At 41.2% G+C, this 20965-nt stretch overlaps 3 protein-coding genes across 4 annotated transcripts in view; 2 read left to right on the top strand and 1 right to left on the bottom strand.

Annotated features, from left to right (window-relative positions):
• Positions 1–1686: 1686 nt before the first annotated feature.
• Positions 1687–8776, top strand: LOC310812433 (homocysteine-responsive endoplasmic reticulum-resident ubiquitin-like domain member 2 protein). 2 transcript variants are annotated; one of them, XM_083680985.1, is made up of 9 exons: positions 1687–1811; positions 2405–2766; positions 4555–4632; positions 4882–4998; positions 5147–5280; positions 5447–5572; positions 5806–6093; positions 7385–7493; positions 8083–8776. In XM_083680985.1, exons 2-9 carry the CDS (start codon positions 2620–2622, stop codon positions 8251–8253), a joined length of 1170 nt encoding a protein of 389 aa, XP_083537111.1. In that variant the 5' UTR covers positions 1687–1811; positions 2405–2619; the 3' UTR covers positions 8254–8776. The 2 variants fall into 2 exon arrangements, with proteins under 2 accessions (XP_083537111.1, XP_083537112.1); XM_083680986.1 differs by having other exon boundaries at positions 2393–2766.
• A 518-nt stretch (positions 8777–9294) lies between these two features.
• Positions 9295–17139, top strand: LOC310812573 (protein C-mannosyl-transferase DPY19L1-like; the record flags this gene model as incomplete). Its single annotated transcript, XM_083681196.1, has 22 exons — positions 9295–9349; positions 9706–9730; positions 9914–10001; positions 10263–10400; positions 10745–10865; positions 11084–11177; positions 11389–11446; positions 11879–11970; positions 12112–12205; positions 12460–12537; positions 12749–12835; positions 12940–12999; positions 13454–13534; positions 13961–14062; positions 14189–14260; positions 14382–14455; positions 14789–14813; positions 15063–15182; positions 15909–16083; positions 16289–16388; positions 16559–16684; positions 16974–17139. The coding sequence occupies 22 exons, from the start codon at positions 9295–9297 to the stop codon at positions 17137–17139; spliced, it is 2031 nt and encodes a 676-aa protein (XP_083537322.1).
• Positions 17140–17579: 440 nt separating this feature from the next.
• The window catches only part of LOC310812430 (sodium bicarbonate cotransporter 3-like), a 34565-nt gene continuing 31179 nt past the window's right edge, over positions 17580–20965 (bottom strand). Inside the window, exon 26 of the mRNA XM_083680982.1 lies at positions 17580–20184. Coding sequence (XP_083537108.1) covers positions 20100–20184 — 85 coding nt within the window. The 3' untranslated portion in view covers positions 17580–20099. The remainder of the gene's footprint in view (positions 20185–20965) is intronic.

Raw genomic sequence — 20965 nt, 5'->3', positions numbered from 1 at the left:
GGAAAGTTTTAGTTTATAATCAAACTTCACTGCCATGGCACTGCGCACTGCAATGGGTAAACAGTTTGTACACTTTCCCTTCTAATCCAAAACAATTCAATCTTGTTAAAATCCCCATTTCTTCCAGCAAGACAGGCACACATAAATAACAGCACATTATTTTCGTTATTTGTTGTGGAGGATAAAAAGCTTTTTATTTGGCTTTGAGTGGTGGATTAATCAATTCAGTTTGGGACTCATCTCAGGCTCAGCTGGCCAGACCTCTTTATTCTTCTTACAGTTAAGTGTTGTTGTCAATTCACAAATAATCAGCTTAGTCGATTCTACCCTCTGACCCTTTTATCCTTGGTCCATCCTACTATCTGACTTTCTTTCTATGTATCTTCCAAACCATCTTTAACCCTTTTCCACTACCAAAATAAAACTTTGCAAGCCCACTAAGTCTCTTCAGTAACTTACTTTTCTACTTCCTATTTGGATCAAAGCCTTACTTGATAATGATTAAGACCTGAGGAATCCAAAACAATGGTAAAAAGTCACCCATGAACTCTCCAAACTACTCCTTTAGAAGATGTTGTCGACCAGTATGGAATATCAGTTATCTATGGATGACAAGTAATATGAAGCTGTGGCTTGGAGTTTTGTTTATTCATACAATGTAATGTATTCCTGGTTAATCTGGCAATCAGTGTGCCCTCTCCAAAGGTATTAGTTATTTAAATTGTGTGTTTTATGTATGTCCACTAGATGACATGCTATTAGGTGAATAAAGTATGACGTTGTTTTATTGTTCTCAATGTTAATTCACAACTGTACCTTCAAATGATAATGAATTATACATGTAGAGTGAATAATTGTGAGTGAGAACAGTTTATTTATGTCACTTTTCAATACAACATCGAAGATTTTAGAAAAGCAAATTCAGGCAGAAGGGCAGGGTCTTGGTAGGTGCACGCACATGATTCAGCATGGTTATTATATACAATATTATATACAAAACATGGTTATCTCATGCACAAAAACAAACGAAACGTGTATTCAACAGTTTAGAAACATATGTTTGTTATATTTCCACTTGACTTGATTTAAGCTTCTGAAAATCCTGCCCGTTATTTTTTATTTTTTTTGCTGCCATGCTCAGGCAATCAATGAATGATAATGTAAACACTAGCTTGATCCGACAGCACATTTTAAACCGTGCGCCTCCAGAATCATAATCGAGAGATAAGATTCTGGGATCCGAGATTATCATATTTCTAACCCAACCTGCTTTGGACATAACAGTGAGAGAGTGATACTCTGATGTTATATACAGGACAAACCACTAGATGGCAGTCTGGCATCAATATAGTTTACATTATCAGTTATTGATTGGTTGAAGATGACAGTTGAAAAGCATTTATTTCCCTTGCTAAATGTTGTGTCTAGGATTCTCACTCATCTTCTCTGTCCTCTCTACCCCTCATAAATAATCCGTTCTTTTAAACAATTACTTAGAACCACACTTACTGTAATTACACTGTATTTTACCACCATTTTTATCATTATCAAATGGTTGAACACAACTTTACACACATGCTGTGAACAATTATTATAAGAAATGTACCTGTTTTTGTCTTCCTCTCATCAGCTGGTAGATCAGCTGTTGTAGACATTCTGACGTCATGTCCGCACAGGATTGCTCCATCGATTTAGCTAACTAGTAGTAGCTGGTTACAACAACAGGTCTGGCACTATTCCGTTTATTTTCAGGGACTTTTAACACGTGTTGTTCAGGTGATCTGGTCGAATTTCAGTCACTGGAAACTGAGGTGGGTAAACCTAGCTATCATTGTAAGTGTCCGATCATACTTAGCTTACCTGGCTTTATGTGCATTTCATGAGTTAGCTAGCTAGCAACAACCAACTTCTACTGCTGCGAGCTACTACTGAGCTAAAACTGTATTGCTTGAACTGGCGGTAATATTGTCAGCTTTTCAGCTTTTCATAAGTTGACCCCTTTCCACGGACGCAGTGTTTACGAGTCTGATATGCATGAGCGACTTCTGAAGGGCCTAGCACTGTAATATATCGTGATAATAATGTCAGTGGCATAGCAGTAACAGTATCTACTCTACCTGGCAGAGCTACATTGCTAGTTGTACAGTTAACTGTACACGTTTGCTTGTATTGCCGTGTGTTGACAAGCCATTGCCAAAGCTAGTTAGCTGTCCAAGTCAGTATTTGTATGTTCAGATGAAATTCACCTACATTGTGTAAACGTCACCAAACCTGTGTGTCTGTGTGTGTGTGTGTGTCTGTGTGTGTGTGTCTGTGTGTGTGTCTGTGTGTGTGTCTGTGTGTGTGTCTGTGTGTGTGTCTGTGTGTCTGTGTGTGTCTGTGTCTGTGTTAGTGTCTGTGTTAGTTATTCTTGTCTTTCAGGTGTCGATGTGATTTACAACACATCATCATGCAGCTGGAGATGGATAGCATTCCATTGATTTGATTTTTTCCACGTTGGAAGAAAAAACCTGTATATGTTCAAGCCCCATATCTCTGGCATGTGCAGGGGACTTTAAGACTGGAGGAGGACACGACTACACAGACAGGACTTGGCTGCTGAAATAGATGGTCTGAAGCATGGACCAAGGTGTTGTCGACAGTCCCGTCACCCTTGTGATCAAGGCACCCAACCAAAAGTATGATGACCAGACCATCAACTGCTTCTTGAACTGGACAGTGGAGAAACTAAAAACCCATATCTCACACGTGTATCCAAGTAAACCGGTGAGTATGCTGCCATGGCTCGTGGTTCATGTGTGGAGGAGACAGGAGGGCCTCTGGTGTGTGTGTTAATTGCCCCTGAGGTCTATTCAGATGGGGTTGGAGCATCCAGATAGGAATGCATGCCTAGAATAGATTGAATAGAAAATAGGGCCATGTCCATTCTATAATCTTTAACATTTCTTTACGAAAATTGTAAAATGCCCATCCTTGCTGAAAGCACCTTTACATCGAGTGGTGAGCCCCAGTCTGTACTTTACCTCATAGGGTCAAAACATTTGATTCCTAGACCTGTTAGCCTACCCTTACTTTGGTAACATTTTACATAAAGGTTGCCTTTACAAGGTGTGTAAGTACAGTACTTTACTGAGTGTTCATTATATGTTTACATGTAGCCTATTACAAATAATAATAAATAGTCCCAACAACTTAAATTTCGTTGCACTGTTAATAACAGTTTTTAATTGCAAATGCTTTCACCAGATCATAAACCGTTTATGAAGGCAAATTCATGCTTTCTCTTATGTGTTCTGCAGACTAACAGTATCTAGTGTCTGGGATGCACTTGAACCCACAGTTACAGAACTGACGAGTGTTGTCTGGTACTGCAGAGACGTGACTCTGCATGTGATTTAAGAGCATAAGTAGGTTATGTTGCCAGAGACTTATTTAAATTGAGGCCTTTGTACCAGTAAATGAGGACCTCTCAAACAAGTAATCCTCTTACTAAATGGATGGATGGCATTTTGTTTTGGAGAATAAATTAAAGCTCCTAAACCAGGCCAGCTTTCTCTTGCTATTTGTTTGATGTCAGCTTTCTCTTGGTGTTTGTTTGATGTTAAAACACTCCCTGAGGAATATTCTCATGGAGGACTATTTATTGATTATGGTTTAGTGGACAGTGTTAGCCTTAGTATGTAAGCTACACTGTACCTAACAGTTACTAACATTAATTAGCAATTGATTTTTACTGTGCAGTGATGTTTGCTTATTGTAGTCTGGATAATACCAATTATCTTCAACCCATATTCTGAAACATTAGAAATGGAAAGTTAAAACTAATTTCCACAGCCCAAAGACCCTCCGAGCCTGAGTCTCCGTAGGCCTAGATTTGACATCAGGCGGGAAGGACAGTAGTGATATTCCTTTGTTCTGCCCTACAATTACATTTTGTAATGTTTCCTATTTAGTAGGATATGTAATCATTGTAAACATAGGGTAGAGGGTCCTTGTGTAGCAATCTGAACACTTCTCCTGTCTGTGTCATCTTCTGTCGATCATGTTTGGTTTATCAAGGTGGCAGAGCTCACTTTGTTAGTGACAAACAATCTGTTGAAAAGTCAACGTTTCAAGCCTTACCCAGGTTGTTCATCAGGACAGGCATGAAATGGGGATCCCATTAATTCAGAATGTAAAGGCAGAGTTAAGAAGATTCTCTATTGGCCCTGTGTGTCTAAACTAATCCATGGTGTGTAAGGCTAAGTCATTTCTATCCAATGAACTGCCCTGAGCTTTGGAACAGTATGTTGGCCACCCTAGTTACCTTAACTCTGGCTCAGACTCAGCAGCTGGCTCTTGTGTTTTCCAACAGGCATACGTTTTCCCCCTCAGGTTATTAATAGGTTATGCCCGTTTTATGTTTTATCGAAACACCGTTCACTTCTTGTAAATGTAAGCAATTTAAGGGGAGCATTCACTTTACTGATAGTAGAGGAAAGGGGCCTGTTATCATTGAATAACGGTTATGTTCTGTAGTTAGTTTAAATTGTGTACTGTATGTGTTTATGTAAGAGTTCCAAAGACCAGAGGTTGGTGTATTCTGGGAAGCTCCTGTTGGATCACTTGACATTGAAAGATGTTCTCAGAAAGGTATGTATCCCTGCTGCTGCATTCATGTTCTTGTCTTTCATGTTTATAAATATACAGAACTTTACTGAGTGTTGATTACACTTTGTATGTTTTCATCTTAAGGGTCATTGACTCTGTCTGTTTTCATCTTAAGGGTCATTGACTCTGTATGTATTCATCTTAAGGTCAAGTTGATTCCCATCATGTTTCTTACTTGGCTGACGCAAACGTGTGTCTATCTTTGCTAATGTCCACTGGTGACTTTTACAGCAGGAAGGGTATCACATGGTTCATCTGGTGTGTGCATCACGAACCCCCCCTGGGTCCCCCAAGCCCCACAGCAGCCGCAGTAACAAGCCCCCTGGAGTCCCCACAACCAGCCCTACAGTGAGTTATACCCCCTACGCCCTTCATCACACGTTCCCATTCATTGCCACTCATTTCATCACTCTTACACACCTACTGTACTATACTGTCTGGTCTGTGGTCCTCAGCTACTGATGAATATTATTTATTTATTTATTTTTAATTCCAGACAGGTCAGAGCACGAGTAGCTCCTCCCCTAGCCAGGATGACCAATTAACACCCACTGGACAGAGCACCGATGGGCTGAGGCACCGCACAGGCCCCGCCCCTAACCAGCCAGTGCACCCTGCCTATATGCAAGGGTAAGCATACACGGTCTCTCTATTGAGCATTCTCATGCAAATTGCATTCACTTTGGTTTTATCCGATGGTTAGCAATGTGAATGTGCAGTTATTTAGTGTGTTTGTGCTACTAGTCTATTAGTCACAATCAAACCTCTCATAACAGCCATGCCACCTCTCTTTCAGCTACATGTGGAACCAGTTCCCTCCACAGGCTGGCCCTCCCATGAACATGCCAGCCTACCCCATGTACAACACCATGACTCTGCTGTGGTGGCAGCAGATGTATGCCCGGCAGTACTACATGCACTAGTAAGTCTCTTTATGTCCCACTACTACTCCACAGTATGGCCTTGTCTATACATCACACTTAAAGTCACAGTTCTGTTGTCCGACCATGATGATCAGATCACAGTCCGGTCACAGTACAGGGCTGTCCCCGATTAAAACAAATCTTGATCAACTGACAGGGGTCAGTTTACATTTTCTCTCTCTGTCTCTGTCTCTCTCTCTCTCTCTCTCTGTCTCTCTCCCTCCCTCTCCAGTCAGGTGGTAGCTGCCTCCTCCCACCATCTCAGGCCTGACCTGCTCTCAGCCGAGCCGGGCCAATCACATCCTCAGAACCAGCATGTCCCAGAGGAGCGGCGTGGTGACCCCGATGTCCAGATGAACGCACAGGGGGGGGAGGGGCTGAACGAGGAGGAGCAGAACCGTGATTGGCTGGACTGGGTGTTCACTTTTTCGCGCGCTGCGATCTTGCTCTGCATAGTCTACTTCTACTCCTCCTTCAGCCGTTTCATCATGGTGATGGGTGCCATGTTGCTGCTATACCTGTGAGTATTCCCCTCAGCCCTTTCGACCTAACCTGTGGACCTGCTTGTGGTGTAGAGTTTGAAGTCAAGCACTACCCAGCCAAGGCCCGTTGAGATGAGGCCCAAGTCTCACCCGAACCTGACATTGCAGACATTTCATGAGCCTGAGCCCCAAAAAAACACTAAATTAAAAACACACCAGACTTGCCTTTATCCAGAGCATATTCCGTTCTGCACAGCAGCATAATTGCGGCGCAGCGGAGTGAGTAGAGGAGAAACCACTTGCTAGGAAGAGTGGAAAGAGAGACACTCAGTTTTTAATTAATAGGAGAGAGTTCAGTAGCCTGTGTGAACATTGTATTGAACAGGTGGAGCTGCTCCTGTGCATCTCTCTGACTACAGCGAAGGGAGAGAGAGCTGTAGGCGCGTCGCGAGTTATCACACAGCCATGCAAGATTATACAGCATCTAAAACATTTTAAATCTCAAGATTATACAGTATCTAAAACATTTTAAATCTCAAGATTATACAGCATCTAAAACATTTTAAATCTCAAGATTATACAGTATCTAAAACATTTTAAATCTCAAGATTATACAGCATCTAAAACATTTTAAATCTCAAGATTATACAGCATCTAAAACATTTTAAATCTCAAGATTATACAGTATCTAAAACATTTTAAATCTCAAGATTATACAGCATCTAAAACATTTTAAATCTCAAGATTATACAGCATCTAAAACATTTTAAACAGCGCTTTCAAGGCAAACCCAAGCTCATTTGGCCTGTCGGTTCCCGGCTGAAATTCAAACTCTGTTGTGGTGCAGCGTTTCTCCATTGTACAGGCAGTACAGTCCTCCCTGCCTAGCTCTCTTGCCCCCCTGTGTGTTGTTGGCCTCTATTCGTTTCTTTTAATTTTTTTTGCTTTTTCGCTCCATCTGGACAATAATGTGTTCCCGCTGGTGGTGAAATGTTGTAAATTATACAATTAAGAGTTCTGGTCATCTTGATAAACCTTTTCCTTTCTCTGTGGTCCATCTGAATGACGTTGTCCCAACAGACGTGTTGTTAAAGTATTTCAGTTGTATACCAGAGAGGACTGAAATTACCATGTGAAAAAATATGTCTCGTAGATAAAGAGTACCTTGTAAATAAAATGTAAAAACAAATACAACAAACAAAGTATTTAGGTCGTCTGATGAGGGGAGGTGGTGGCTGGGCTAATAATAATAATAATAATAATAATAATAATAATAATTTAAAAAGGATGTCAGTTAAACAGGTTGTCACCGTCTTTTTCTCTGTGTAGGCATCAAGCAGGCTGGTTTCCCTTTAACCTTGAGAACGACCTCCAGCCTGGTGACGCGGCCCACCAGGATGACATGGATGCAGAATTTCATCATGACCTCCAAGAAATGGTATCCACCTTCGCCAAAAATGCTTTTTAAAAAAAAAAAAAAAAATTTAGACAGGTCGCCTATGGGAGGGCAGAACAAAAACTCTCACTTCTTTTCTTTTCTTCAGATCACTGAAGTGTGTAGAAACATTGTGTGCTGTCATTTGATCGTTAAAAGTAGTTAAAAATACACTTTATTTGGCTTTGTCCTAGCCATCCTAGCCTCCCGCTGTAGTCTAACACATGCGTTAATTGGGAAGTGGCGCTAGAAAGATCTGATCCCAGCAATGCAAACCTATTATTGACAACTGCTCATCTATAACTGTGTGGCAGTTGGTCAGAAATGTGTCCCCACATGGGACTGGCGCCATCTTCCCCATCTCGCGAAACCAATAGTAAATCAAGGGAGTGGCATGTCTCTACTATATACAGTCTCTGGTATAGGTAATGATTACAACTGCACATGTGTACAGTAGTAAGTTAACTCTGTGATGTGATGTGGGAAGCAGAAGGGAGGGGAAAAAGAAGGGAAAGTATGTCTCCTCAGAACACTCCAGCTTGAATGCTTTGCCATTGTTAATTTGAATAATTTCAATGTTTGTCCTGCACAGGAACGGGTCATGGATGAAGGCTTGGGCGATGATGATGGCGAGAGTGGGGAGGAAGGACCAGAGGATCCCAATGGTATTCCCCACGCTGGCTTCCTCTCCTCTACCTGGTCGTTCATCATCACGTTCTTCATGTCGCTAATTCCTGAGGGCCCGCCCAATGCTGCCAACTGAGCCCTGGGAATCAGACCAACACCACTGATTGGCTGAACACAAAGGGCCCCGTGAGTTTACCCCCCCTGTATCTACAGAATCAGTGTACATCTCTTGGACAACAGGCCAAGCCACTACAGAAGAAAAGAGTGCTCTGCTACATGGAGGAAAAGGCTTTGAACTCTCTCAAGTCACCAAAATGACACTCAGCGACACTGTGGATGTCATACGAGGCCCTTAAAATCATGAGACCACAATATTCTTCAAAGATATCGTCTCTGTCATAGTAGAATAGAAAATAAGAGTTCATATCTTGATATCTTGTATGACAAAGAGCAACTGACCCCTGTGTAATATAGGCCTACAGTAGTATGTTTAATAGGCTACCATTAAAAAAGCACTGTTTCTGTGTGACAGAATGAGCAAGTATGTTATGTCTGTGTAGTTGCAATATTTGTTGAAACTGTAATATCAGTGTAATATTGTATTTAATATCTACTTGTAGGACTGACTCAAACAAGCAGTTTTAAAGTAAACATACTTTAATTTCCGTGTTGTGTGGTTTATGAATGACTGCTGTAGCGTAATATCATGAATGTGTTATGAGAAGCATTTTTGGTTACAATGTGTATTTCATACGTCAAAGTATTTGTTTTTCAAAAACATATTTTTTGTAGAACGTTTGTCGATCCATTTGGAATCGTAGCTAAATAATGCCGGTGAACAGAAATTCACAAAACAGAGTGAATTATCATGAAATTAAAACGTGTGTTGTTTTATATTCAGAATAGACAATGTCATGATGGACTGTCATGATGGATATATTTGAACGGAAGCATATCACGCGTCTTTAATCGTCGAACGCTGGTGTGTTTCCAAGGTTACTGTATTAAATTACGGTCCTGAGACCAGTGGAAGGGCCTTAAAAAACACATTTGTAAACTAGCTAACTAGCTCGAACTAGCTAACCCATGAAAAGAAACGTATTGTATAACGTAACTATCTCTGTCACTTTGGCCTATGTCACATGCGGATATAGTGTCGGACTCCGAGTCTGAAAAAATGGTTAGGAGAATTCTGAATTACCGGCCAGTCGACCAAGAAGTGGCCTCAACTGGTACTGGAAGTGATGAGGAAGATTTTCTTAAATCAGAAGGCTGCCCTGATGGAAAGGGTAAACCATTTTCTCGGAATATGTCACGCAAAAGCGCACGACAGCCACGAAAATGTGTCTCTCTCAACTGTGTTTTAGAAAGTAAAGAAGGATTTTTCAACGGATCTGCATTTATCAAAAATAAACTAGGCATTGCTGTGGGAGATTTCACAAATATCGGAATCACAGTCATTCTAGGTGAGTTTAAATGTGTCTCAAATAAGTAATAATAGCTCTATAAAAGCCTATAATGTATCAATTAATATTGTAATGTGTCTAGAGGTAGGGCTAATGAAACAACTTGTGTGTCCTTTCCATAGCAATCCTGGCTGGACTTTTACACTGGTAAGATCACTTAGGCTACAGCCAGATGCCTAAGTCATGTCTCTGGTCATGACATGACATGACATTATAGAGATAGACCATCGTCCATCCTAAATCATTAATTAAATCAATTTAATTCTTTCAAATTATGGATAATCTAAATAGCTATCGAAAATGTCTTGATTGTGTCATGTCTTTGTTTAGGTACCATCTTACAAACCTCTTTGAAAATGATAGACACTTTTCACACCTGTCATCAATTGAAAAAGAAATGGCTTTCCGCACTGAGATGGTAAGATCATATTTGAGAGCTAGGCCATTTGCAGCTTCAGTGGTAGATGCAATTAGCTTCCTTCTCCAGATTTGAATACTGTTATGTTAGAGTAGTTTATACTACCAATTTCCCTTCCTGCTTCCCACCGTTTACATTTCTGCCATTGTGGGTGGGTTTTGATATCTCTTGTAATAACATAACTGACTAATTGTCACAGCAGTGTTAACAGTATCAACACGCAGTTCGATTCACTGACATATTCATCATTTTATGTTGCAGGGTCTGTATTATTCCTATTTCAAGGTGTTCATCAATGCACCGTCTTTCCTGCAAGGACTCCACCTGATCATGAATGACAGGTTTACAGAGTACCCTCTGGTGATAAACACCCTGAAGAGGTTCAATTTGCACCCAGAGGTACTGTAGAGGAGTTGGAAGAACCGTATACATTGCAAAACCTATGCCTATCCCTTTTCTTATGTGCAAGATTTTACTCTATACACTGTATAATGTATATACATAGTAGAAGTGTACTGTAAGTAAGTGTAGAGTTGTTTACATAGTTTAATAACATCAAAGACAAATGCAATAATTTCAAAACTGCAGTACAGTGAATAGAAAAGTATGTCCATATCAGGAGGTTTTCTTGATCGCGTTATCTCACCAGGACCAACTCTGGGCCCCTATTATAGGCAATGTCATTGTTTGAGTGTCTATTGGTTACCGTTTGTATCTCAGTTACCCCCCCTCTCTGTCAGTAGATTTTCCTTGGAACGCTTTTCAGGATTTACACTGGCACCATGGACTTCTTTGGCATCCAGACTAAGATCTGTTGGAATGTCAACAGGGGTGATGGACTGAACCCAGTGGAGAGCTGTGAAGGTACAAATACACCACACACTAGATCACCGTCTCACTGTCAGGAGGCCATTTTGTAAACATTGGGTTTCCGAACAGATTAGTCCTCCAAACTGGACTAAATCACACTGTGAATTGAAAGTGTTCTAGTCTAGGATTATGCTTAATCTGTGTCTGGGAGACCAGTCCTATATGGTCTACCATCATACCATATACCATCTGGCGTTTTCCTCCTCTTAAAGGGATGGGAGATCCGGCCCACTTTTACGTCTCCTCTGTCTTCATCCTCCATGGCTTACTGATGAGCCTGTTCTTCCTTTACGGCACTTACCTAAGGTAAACCATTCTCATAAACCTACATGCACTTCTGCTGGCTCTTTCACTATGCCGTAAAAATCCCCCCCATACAATGTAAAGTGCCTTGAGCATCTTTAAAAAGCGCTACACTATATGTCCATTAAACTATCACAGATTATTGTCTATCCACCTTCTGCTGGTACTTGGTGAGTGGCAGTGGTTTATGTTCTTGTTGCTGGTCTCTCTCCAGCGGCAGTCGGCTGGGGGGCATTGTCACCATCCTGTGTCTCTTCTTCAACCATGGAGAGGTGAGGCTCTAGCTGTTTGAGCCATGATGCCTTTCAAGTCTCTCTGTTTGTTGATGAGAGATCTGCAGTGGTTACATGGTGCAGGCCTAAATAAACATGGAAACATGGATCTTCTAGCATTGTGACTGCCAATAGCCCCTGGTCCTAGCATAGATAAATGTTTCTTATGATGACTGATGGATAGATGATTCACTTACTTAGTCAAATGTATTTGTTGTAAGTCGCTTTGGATAAAGGCTTCTGCTAAATGCCATAAATGTAAATGTAAAATGTAAATGGATTGGCTGGTGAATTCTGTGGTACCGGATCTCCACCAATGGAGGCTGGTGGAGATAGAAATTAGAGGACCACCTCATTGCAATGCATGGAATGGAATGAGGATACCATTTTATACCTCAACCAGCCTCCACTGATCTCCACCATGTGTTCCAGAGCACACGTGTCATGTGGACACCGTCGCTGAGGGAGAGCTTCTCCTATCCCTTCTTTGTCCTGCAGATGGTGCTGTTAACCCACTTTCTCAGGTATCTAGCTCCAGTCATGTATTTACCTCAGCCTCACCACACTTACATTGTATACATATGGCTTAGATGTTGAATAGTGTTAAATGGTGACTCTTCATGGCGGTGCTACTGTTGTTCTTTGTTGTGTCCGGTCTTTTGTAGGCGTTCCAACCCTGTAACCCTAGTAGCCCTTGGTGTCTGCAACGCCCTGTTCATTCTCCCTTGGCCTTTTGCTCAGTTTGTTTTGCACACTCAGGTAAGAAAGTCCACACAATGAGGGTGAAGTGTTTCTCTGAGTGAGAAAGACCTCCAAATACTCTTGTGACTGAATCAGTCAAATCACATAGCTTTTAAATCAATTCCATCAATGATTTCAGAAACCCAGGAATGTACAGTGTGCTATTCTTAGTGGTCCATTTGAATAAGCCTATACAAATCTGTTAACGGTACCCTCATCAGAACGGTTAATTAAGTTGAATTATAATGCTATAGTGTGTCATTTGATTTCAGATCGCTTGCCTGTTTGCCTGTTACGTTACTGGCTATCTCTCCACTGCAAAGATGAAGGGCCTTCTTGCTATGCACATGGTAATTACTAGCACGGAATTTAAATGTATTGACACTTATGCACACTAATGGCATTCATGATTCATCAATATGCTTAGGACAATATGTACAGGATAAAGCTTCCGCTATTGTTGTAGATAGAATAAGACAGCCCTGGTTTTTGTGTGGGTTTTTTAACCTTGACGTATGTATTTCTGACACCTTGAAAGAGTGCTTTGTTTCTGCTCTTCAGGCATCTCTCACCGCCTGCTTTGTCATGCTGTTTGGGAATCTGATGCTTTTAACGTCTTTCTACACCTCTTCCCTGGTGGCTGGTATGGTGAGTAGACGGTTATATGAACTCTTAAAAAAACGCATTGAAATATGATTGAGTACGGTGTCATTTTGTCACACTTCCCATTCCTGTGAGATGGTGTCTTTCAGGCGGTTATCTTTGCTAAAAACGACATTGCCCGAATCTGCGAATCGAGAATCATCACAATGGTAAGACAAACCTATTTCCGTTTGAATTGAGTGATACTGTACACTCATGCAATTACATTAAGGGGTTTATTGGTGGAATTGTTTCCAGAATTGGTTGCTATTCCATGATCCGTTACTTACGTAATCTATTGGATACCCATAGAAGCCTACGTTGTGACTCCAATCTCCTTTCAGCTTAACCCCTGATTTACATGTATTCCCATACTGCAGAATTACTGGAACAGTGGGACACAAGTTCATTATGACATCTTTGAGTGTTGACTCAAAGATGTCAAGTGATCCTTCCTTCCTGCCAATGGCACCTGGTCCTAGCATAGATTTTTTTTCTTATGATGACTGATGCATTGATCATTCACTTACTTTAGACAAATGTACTTGTAAGTCGCTTTGGATAAAAGTGTCTGCTCAATGCCAAAAATGTAAATGTAAATGATTTTTCCCTCCATCTCCTCAGCTGGCCCAAGGTGTGGCCTGGTTCGCCAGCACTGTGGTTTTCAAGCTGGTCATGTCGGCCATTCTCGGAGTGTCGGGTGATGTAAGTTCCTGGTTGAATAGTCAACATTGTATCGATATGTTCTCCAGCTGTGCACTCTGGGAAGGAATGAAGAGGAAGAGTTTAATACAGGCAGATTATGTCACAAACAAAAGGTCTTCCCTTTGCTGATTCACTCACTGATGATGACTTCAGTGGTTCAGCCTATTCATTGTGTTCTGCATTGTTCAATTCAAGTTACCACAGCATTTTTGGTTTACATTGTGTATTTTCATGTTTTAATACAATTTTATATTTTAGTGGAATGCCCAGTGAATTTGTTATTGTTCCCAGAGTAATTTCCCCCCCCAAATTCCACCCCTGACCACAGACAGTACTGTATGTCTGTTTTGGACTTCCTCTGACCTGGACAGGAGGGTTCTGTACTCAGTTTTGTTTCTTTCTTTCTTTCTGTCTTATTTTCAACAGGCACACTTCAACAACTTGATCAGATCCAAGTTTACCAACTACAAGGACTTCCACACCTTGATGTACACCTGCGCTGCAGAGTTTGACTTCATGGAGCTGGAGGTGAGTTGCAGCTCATCACCGGTACTGCGTTGGGTTTTTGTAATGAGCTGTTTATCCAAGACTAATCATGCCAAAGTGCCAGTCTTTTAATGTCAGTTAAATACTTGTCTTGTGTTTTCATTCCAGACTTTGTTGGGATACATAAAGACCTTGATACTCCCTGTGAACATGCTTACTTTCAGCATCATTTCCGGAAAAGTAACAAATATTTTTTTTCTCCACTTTGGCCTCTTCATGTTCATACCACTGAAAAATGGTACATCTGTATTTGAGTGAATTTATGAGCCTAATATAATAATCTAACTTATTTTCTTTTTAGGCAGTTAAAGAGGTCTGGAGATTTCTTAGGCGAGAGAAAGTTGACTCAAAACAGGATCTGAGAGACTCTGAGGAGTAAGTCGATTTCAGTATGTGTTCTGTGAACTGTTTCTTTTTCGTGACTTCAAAATAAAAGGGCGAGGTAAAAGAGATCACTGGAAAGTGAATAATAATATAACAATATTTTCTCAGAAATATTAAACGACTATTTTAAATTCACCCAAGGTAGGCGAGTGGAGTTCCACTATTGTCATTCACGGAACACAGATGGTTTCAATACAGCATGTAGCAGTTGAACTAGTATCATCTTGACAGGCTACTGCTGCCACCTGCTGCCTGACAGGTCCTGTAGACACAGACAGAGCCCTGATTACTCTTTACAATTTTGAATTGTTTTTCATATTTTAGGACGACACAGTTTGCTAATGGTGAGGTAAGTCAACACAACTATTTTCACTTCAAACTCAATTGTCTTCAATGTAATACAAAAAAATTCCCCGAAATGGCTCATCAACATTATGTCACTATGTCAAACCCTATGTCAACCTTATGACATTCTCTGTGCTGCCCTGCTCCTGAATAGTGTGAATAGTGTACAAACACTATGTCACTATGAATAATATAGTGTAAATAGTGTATCAACATACTGTATATCAAACTCATGACATTCTCCCTGTGTCAGATGGTGTACCACAGCCTGCAGCTGGTAGCCTTCAGCCTGCTGGCAGTCCTAGTCATGAGGTTCAAGCTCTTCCAGGCTCCTCACATGTGCGTCATGGCCTCCCTCATCTGCTCCAGACAGGTGAGATACATGTTGGCAGCTAAATGAGCATGTTGGCGGCTAAATTGACATATTGTCACTTCCTCAGGCTAAAGGTTAGTTTTTAGTTAGTTAATGGACCGAGTTTAAAAACCACTGCCCTGGTAACAATTTATCCCACTTGCAACAAAAATAAGGACTCGAGACATACTGGAGTATGTTGGGGCGTTGGCCAAATACGTCAAGACAGCTGTCTGAGTAGAACTAGTTTGCAATGCACAAGGAACAAAGCTTGTGATGTGACCTGTTTTGCAACTGAAAATTGTGTAGAACAGTACCTTGCCATCAACTGATTATGTGTGTGTGTGTGTGTGTGTGTGTGTGTGTGTGTGTGTGTAGAACAGTATCTTGCCATCGACTGATTGTGTGTAGAGGTGTGGGGGGGATCCGTTGCACTATTGTATATGTGATTTGTATTATGTGTATAGTGTAGATTTTTTGGATGTGTGAAGCAGCAGCACTTTAACTGTCAGAGAAACATTTCCCTCTGGGAACAATAAAGTTGATACCTGATCTTACTGTATATCTCTCATTTAGTGCTTCATCATCATTGTCTGAATGACCACGCTGTAGTCCAGTCAGAACACACGTTGTGGCTGTATTGGCGTACCCTGGATCACCCCCAGATCTGTTTGTGATGTAACCAACCCCAGGCCACTCACATTGACCTGAGAATTCATTTACACGTTTTCTTCACTGTCCCTACAGCTGTTTGGCTGGATCGGGGAACGCTTCAAGCACCACATCGCCGTGTTCGGGATCCTGTCCATCATGGCTATCCAGGGCGTGGCCAACTTCCAGAGCCAGCTGGGCATCATGGGAGACTTCAGCGACCCGCCTCAGGAGCAGATGCTGGAGTGGGTGAAGGCCAACACTGCGCCCAGTGAGTCATGTCGATGGTTGTGTTCCAGGTCGCCTACATTGCAGTGCTGTACAAATAAACACATGGTTTAGATGCCACATCTTCTAAATGATATGATAGAGATTGCTGTATCACATTGATGCGGTGACTGATATGTTGAATACTTATCCAGGCATTGTGAGAGACTGCTTTTCATTTGTGTGTGTGTGTGTGTGTGTGTTCATAGATGCTGTATTTGCTGGATCCATGCCCACCATGGCAAGTGTGAAACTGTCCACTGGTCGACCCATTGTGAATCATCCACACTACGAGGACCCTTTTCAGAGGCAGGCGATGATATAGTACTAGAGTTATGCATTACAACAGCGTTACTGTGAACGGAACCAATCTTCCTAAAAGATCATCCTAACTCCATTGTAGTCTACGGAGGAAACATGGTCTTTGTGCTACAAAGGGTTCGGGGGAGTAAAATGGCTAATAATGGATGCTTCCACAGGGAGAGGACTAAGCTGGTGTACACCATGTACAGTCGTAAACCCGCCCAGGAGGTGAAGAGGAACCTGATGCAGCTGCAGGCTGACTACTTCATCCTGGAGGACTCCTGGTGTAACCGGCGCTCGAGGTAAACTGGGTTGTGTTCATTACTTATGAAACAGGGCAAAATATGTTTTGAAAAGCACTTACTACCTGAATTTAACCTGGGTAAGAAACATATATTTGTAATTTCCCATTGCATGATGTACTGTAAGATATTTTGCTACTATGTGCCTGCTGAACACGACCCAGCTTATGGTTGAACTTACCGTCCATCTCTGAACCCCTTTCTCTCTCCTCATCTCATGTCCATCTCTCTATTCCTTTCCTTTCTCCCACTCCCTCTCCCACTCCCTCTCTCTCATGTGTCTCCCCAGGCCTGGCTGCAGCATGCCTGAGATCTGGGATGTGGAGGACAAGGAGAACCGGGGGAGGATCCCTCTCTGTGCCCTCCTGTCCATGGACTCCCAGCCTCACTTCATCACTGTGTACGAGAACATAGTCTACAAAGTCCTCAAAATCCCCAAAGCTGCGAAAATATGACATTTGGTAGGCGAAACCATTTGAATAATACATGAGCAATTTCAACTTCCTTTGTCTGGTGTCTTTTTTCTATCTACAAGTGAACCAAAGGCCTTTCTTTTACCCTTTGTATACCTCTGTGCACTACTTAATTATGACATTTACATACTGGTGGTGTGTTTTGTTGCTTGGAAAGGACCAGGGTTGTACGATTTTAGCTTTAAAAAGAGCTAAAAGACCAAGATAAATCGGTAGCAAGAAGAAAAGAGATTCTGTGGGAGGAATTGAACATTGAACAGTGTAGTTTTGTTCTCTAAAACCACATTTCAAAATATGGTGTCGAGCACTGGCCTTACAGTACATACCTATTTTATGTTTTGATTGTTTACAAGGAAATGCACATATTTGCTGCTATAAACATAGGATATGTTTTATTTTGCAGTGTGGCAATGGAGGGCAGCAAAGCCCAAAGCTACATTCTGCACCTTTAAATACGCAGAGAGACATGATAGACACTGACATACTTTTATTGCTTTCCATCAACAGTTACAAAAAATATTTGTTTTATCTAAACAACATAATAGGATTTGTCTGTGCTTGACTGCAGTGTTGTGTAGTCAGTGTAATACATGGTCCTAAGGAACACCGTGTTTCTATGATACAGATCCATATGTAGATCTAAGGTAAAATATAATACACATGGAATCCATTGCACTGCAATACCATTTGTGTTATACAATGAGTTGAAGAACCTACTGAGAACAATATCAAAACAACATTTGTAATGACCCAAAATAGTCTACGCATATTATTAGGATTTCGTTGAAAGGAAAATTGTAACAATGAAATTATTGTCTTTTCTGTAAAAAAAGAAAAGAAAAAAAGAAAACAAAAGTGTTTGGTGAAATATTTCTGCAATTTTCACCAGTGATATTGAAGTTAAATTAATGGTGCACATTCACTGATATTGCATTTAAAATAAACATGAACATCAGAGTATCCATACATTACAGTTCTTACTGTACCAGGTGTGAACAAACTACAACAGTGACAGAAATACATACAAGTACATATCTTGACCAGAAATTGAAGAGTATGAATAAATACATTTGTAACACATCAGTTCTGTTGTGGGTTTGGTTGAGAGGATGGCTTTCACATACTGTCGACATTCAGAACAATACTGCAAAAATACTCTGGCTCTTGTCTCTCTTTGGCATTTCAGTGCCATGTGTGTACTATACCTGAACATTAATACTATAGATTTACAGTATGAATAAAAGACACACAAAGAGCTTTCACAAGGCACGTAAGCTATTGTCTGTAAAGTCAGCTACACACTAGTCAATACAGCAGACACACAAAGAAGACGTGGGGTTTGACAAACTACCCTTCTCAACTTAGTAATAGGAGAACTGTCACTACATCCATGGTACTCTTCTATTATTGCTAAAACATGTGGGCTAAGCAATGAAAACAATTGTATATCATCACAATTATACATTTTACAGCTTAGGAAATATTCAACATAAAACGACATCTCTAACACAGACTTGACTGATACATTTGACATGTGATGCAGCGGTATCAAAACAGGTGCAACAAAGGTGAGTCAATACTGAGAGAGAATCAGATTTAATAAAGTACCTTGTCAGCATTGTTCATTTAAATATTTTGACCACACAGTCATTTTTCAATTTCCTATCCATCAAAATAATTGTGATACAGATGATAACAGACAGTAAAGTACTCACGACAGTTGGAAAAGCTGTTGTTTCCTGACTAACACTTCTGTGTTCATTTTGGGGGTATTGAAAATGTTTCAGCTAAATTCAGGCCTGTGCATGAGCTAGCTACTGTACTGGCAAACAAATCTAAAGTGCTTTCTGTACAAATAGATTCATACCACCACTTCCTTAATGGCCTTAATGGCCTTTCAGAGAATATTGTCTTTTGAAACATAACAAAAACTAATAAAAAACAAGAAAATCCACTCAAACACCGTATCTGAGCAGTGACATGCACATAAAAACATCTATCCTCAGCTGAACAACTTGATGTGAACAGCAATATATTAAGAACTGAACTTTCCAGAGTTACTGTACAGTACATACAGATAGTCCAGGGGCAGTGAAACAATGTTACCAGCCGGCCTTTCTGTAGAAGTTACGGTTTGATCAATGCTTTCACAGCCAGGAAAGATAATCAGGAAGGCATATAAATGTAACGGTTATTGGTTTGCAACAGTTTAGTTAGTATGTTGGCACTGATACAATCATCAAGACTTGAATAAAATGTCTCTTGGACCTGGTGTGTATAGTTGCTGGTTTGGTTTAGTACTTTTTCTGAAACATATATTTTGGGAGAAAATTAAGATGGAGAAACCAGAATAGCTCAACTGCCAGAAAACAGAGGAGGATGTGCTGTAAAACTATTAAAATGATAACAAATAAAATCACATACGAAAATATACACCTTTTAAACATAAAAGTAAATTCAAGCATACACAACCATCGAAGATCCCTACAAGTGTGGCCCCCTTTGGCATCTGCGGTGGTGGTGGTGATGATGATGATGATTACTTACAAGGGGTTATTATGACCTACAATGGTGGGGTCTGTGGGCAGTTGCAGCATGGTTCATGGTGATGGTTCCTTACAGTTTTTGGGATTATTATGACCCAAAATGGCGGGTTACGGTGGGCAGTGTCAGCATAGTTCATTCATACCCCAGAAATGTGCTCTCCACTGCAGGTAAGTCCTCTGTCTGTGCACTGAGGGGGGCTTCAGGGCCCTAATGCTGCTACACTGGGTCACTGGAGATGGAGCTTAACTGCTGTTGCCTATATATAAGGGCTCTCCAGGTCTCCAGACAGGCAGGCAGGCTGCACTGTTACAGGCCTGGCTCACCTGCTAACAGGGGGACCCTCAGTGGGGTAAGGGGCGGGGGGGCCAGGTGTCAGGGCAGGGCTGGTTCCTTCATCACAAGCTGGTCTCTGCGGCTGAGCTCTGCCCTCCTCCTGCCCCCGTGTCCATGTTCACTCTAACACAGGCCACCTTTTCCTGGCTGTGAGAGAGAGAAGGAAGGAGAGAGAGAGAGAGAGAGGTGGAGAGGAGAGAGAGAGAGAGAGAGAGAGAGATAGTGAGAGAGAGGTGGAGAGGAGAGAGAGAGAGAGAGAGAGGTGGAGAGGAGAGACAGGTGGGGGGAAGAGAAGTGTCAGTAATAGTCAGTTTGGGGCAGGATAGTTTCAAGAGTTAGCACAAAATGTGTTTTTGATGCAAGTGCGATATTGTCTGTGGGGTGTCAGAAGATGCTAAAGTTAAAACTGAAAGCTCACTCCATGCTCTAGGAATACAGTTTTAACACCCCAGACTAGGAAGACAGGTCTCATAAATCATACAGATGGTGTTAATAAATGTATGCTATTCTTAACCATAATTAGTAAGGGTATATACATATATGTATCAGATATATCATCACTCAGCAATGCATAATGCTAGCATTTTTAAAGGCTAAAGGTTTGTAATACTTCATGGTATAACTGATAAAAGCAGCCGTAGAGAACATCATTCCATAACAGGTATTACTCTTGTTTTCTGAAAACATCCACACAAATCACACACGTTAGATTTCACAACATATGCTACATGCAACTGGCCACGGTTAATAAGAGAGGCAAAAAGCAGCACTTTTCTCATGAAATTGCCATGTGCTATTCAATATGATTTGGCATCAGTCATAGGAGACTTCAGTGGACTCAAGTGTGCCTCAACAGGCTCCTCCAAGTCCTGTAGACAGAGGAGGGCCAACTAAGGGAGAGTAAGACATCAGAATCAACTGCATTGAT

This window comes from Argentina silus, assembly GCF_951799395.1.
Source record: "Argentina silus genome assembly, chromosome: 11".
In the NCBI taxonomy this organism is placed as follows: Eukaryota; Metazoa; Chordata; class Actinopteri; order Argentiniformes; family Argentinidae; genus Argentina; species Argentina silus.
Note: the sequence above shows the minus strand (reverse complement) of the source record. Positions and strands in the feature narration are given on the sequence as shown.